The sequence below is a fragment of the Choloepus didactylus genome, chromosome 16 (assembly GCF_015220235.1).
Source record: "Choloepus didactylus isolate mChoDid1 chromosome 16, mChoDid1.pri, whole genome shotgun sequence".
NCBI classification, from domain to species: Eukaryota; Metazoa; Chordata; class Mammalia; order Pilosa; family Megalonychidae; genus Choloepus; species Choloepus didactylus.
In genome coordinates this window covers 29,268,655-29,271,304 of record NC_051322.1, presented here as the reverse complement: position 1 = coordinate 29,271,304, position 2,650 = coordinate 29,268,655, and the positions used below count along the sequence as shown (strand labels likewise).

The 2,650-nt window shown below is 43.4% G+C and overlaps 1 protein-coding gene across 1 annotated transcript; it reads right to left on the bottom strand.

Annotated features, from left to right (window-relative positions):
* Positions 1 to 206: 206 nt before the first annotated feature.
* On the bottom strand, positions 207 to 1,115 carry LOC119511620 (pre-mRNA-splicing factor ISY1 homolog). The gene is given in 2 exon segments (XM_037806130.1): positions 207 to 1,079; positions 1,082 to 1,115. Coding segments are annotated over 2 exon segments (855 nt in total). The 3' UTR covers positions 207 to 258.
* Between the last annotated feature and the right edge of the window lie 1,535 nt (positions 1,116 to 2,650).

Sequence of the window (2,650 nt, the reverse complement as noted above, 5' to 3'; positions counted from 1 at the left end):
GAATATCAGCCCTAGACAGCCTACCAGGGAAGTGAGGGACAGACCCTTTGCAGAGATCAGTACATGAGGTAAAAGGTCAGAAGAAAATGAACAGTGGCCAAGAGCACAATGCCCTGTGGCGCCTGCCTGCCTCTCTCCAGTGCCTGAGTGCCCGAGCAGGCAGTGATCTTGCAGGTCAACGCAGGCAGTCAGCGGGGGGGGGGGACAGAAGGACTCCCACAAGATCCTCCAGACTCCACACATCGGCCTGGCCGGGTGTTAATATCCCAGGAGCCTTTTGGCTTCTTCACTCTGTGCCTGCAGGGTCTCACTTGCATACTTCTGGAGGAGTTCCATCTTCTTCCTGCGTACAAGTGCCTCCTCGATCTCTTGCTGGGATGGCACTGGCACATGAGCGATGAACTTCTGCTGCCCATCTTCCCCTCCTTTTTTCTGGCTGCCCTCCTCATCAGACTCTTCCTTGTTGACAGCATAGATGTTGATCTCTTCTTCCTCCTCTTCCTCTTCTGCTTTTTCTCCTCTTGCAAGCCGGGCCTCTCTCTCAACTTTCCACTTCTCCACTAATTCAGCTCTGAATTTCTTTTCATACTCCTGTTCCAAAGGCACAATAACACCGTCATCTTCATCAAGGTAACCGTAGTACTCAAAATCGATTGCTTTCATGAGTTCAGCTCGTGTCTTTCTTGGAGGGGGAAGAGGCTCTTTTTCAAATAGCTCTCTAACACCAGGCAAATCCTTGGCTGCTCCAAAATATTTGTAACCTCGGTTTCCTGGGACTTCTTTCCCTTCATGATCCAGCATTTTAGGGCCAACTTTCCCATAATCAGGGCCACCCAGCTCCTTTATCCGGACCTCCCAGTGTCCTTTTTCTCTTAGCAGTTTGTTAATTTCATCATTCAGATCACGAATTCGGAATTCACCTAGACCAGCATTTTGAATTTGAGCTACTTTTTTAGAGATCTCTCCAATAATCTGTCGTCTCCACTTCTCAGCCTTGGGCAGCTTGGTACATTCTGAGGCAAGAAAGGGCCTTCGTTCCTTTACTTTTCCCTCTTCCAGTCGAGCTTGGCGAAACTCACTAAGGCCGTCATGGCCTTTTCTGCATTTCAGGCCATGGTGCCGGTGAGGGCGCCACGGCCCGGGTCCAGGAAGCTTCAACCACAGGGATTTTAAAATAGAAATCCTTAGGTACTTTCAAAGGAGCTGGGAGCTAGGGTGAAAATGAGAACCATTTTCATTCCTTCTGACTCCAGCCACAATAAAGCAAATTAGTTGCCCTTGTGCTCTGGGATGTGGTGGGGGAGATGGGGAGGAGGGAGATCAAAGAGACATTAGTTCAAAGAGACTCAGTTAAAAAGTCCTCTGGGTCAGGTGATTATGAAAATTCCAAGGGTTAAGAAAGGGTCTTAATCAATTTCCATATCCAGGGCTTCCGTGTTCAGGGCTGCAGGAATCAACACCTTCTCGGTTTGCTGGGAGAAAAATTCTTAGCAAGACTTGACTACATTTATCCTTTCCACATCACAGGGGTTAGGGGCACAGTGTCCCCATAATCTGGAAAATCCATGTAAAAATTTTTTCCAGGGTTTTAGGAACTCCCTAGATGCCTCTTGATTGGCAGACATTGCCTCTCCCGTTACTTTTACATTGAGTAGGGTAATCCTTTTTTTTTTTTTTTTTTTTTTTTAATTTTTAGACCAGCCTTTGCCGGCCTGAATATCCTTAGGAGTAGAGGTTTCACCTTCATTTTCCCTTAGGGAATCAAATCAGGACTTAGCCTTTCCTTGTATGATGCCAGAGTCTACTGGAATGCCTTTTTATAACAATCCTGCACCAAAAAGAAGGTTGCTCTATCTACGTGAGAGAGGTGCAAATCTCAAGGTTTATGCAAATATTTTGCAGTTGGTGTAGTTACAGCAAAGGTTTCATGAATTTCCTCCTCATTTTTCTTGATATGCCTTACTGTCGACTCACTAATGCCATGATGGTGGCCAACCACAGCAGCTGTTTTGCCTGAATGAAGCATTTTTAACAATTCTACCTTTTCCTTCAAGTTCATCACTTTCGTCTGATTCTTGGGAGTACTTTCTTTTTTTAAAATGCAATTTTGTTGAGATTTGCTCACATACTATATAATCCATCCAAAGTATACAATGACTCACAGTATCATCGTATAGTTGTGCATTCATTGCCACGATCAATTTTCAGACATTTTCATTACTCCAAAATAAGGAAAAAAATATATAAAAAAATAAAAAGAAAGTAAAAAAGAACATCCAAATCATCCCATACCCCTTATCCCTCCCTATTATTTATATATTTTTGTCATTACTTTGTTACTCATTTGCCCATATAAGAGTAAAGGGAGTGTCAGTCACAAGGTTTTCACTATCACATGGTCATATGGTAAAAGCTACATATTTATATATTTATCATCAAGAATCAAGCCTTCTGGATTACCATTCAACAGATTCAGGTATTTCCTTCTAATTATTCTAATACACTACAAACTAAAAAGGAATGTCAATATAATGCATAAGAATAAACTCCGGAAGGCGGGGCAAGATGGCAGACTGGTGAGCTGTATATTTTAGTTACTCCTCCAGGAAAGTAAGTAGAAAGCCAGGAACTGCGTGGACTGGACACCACA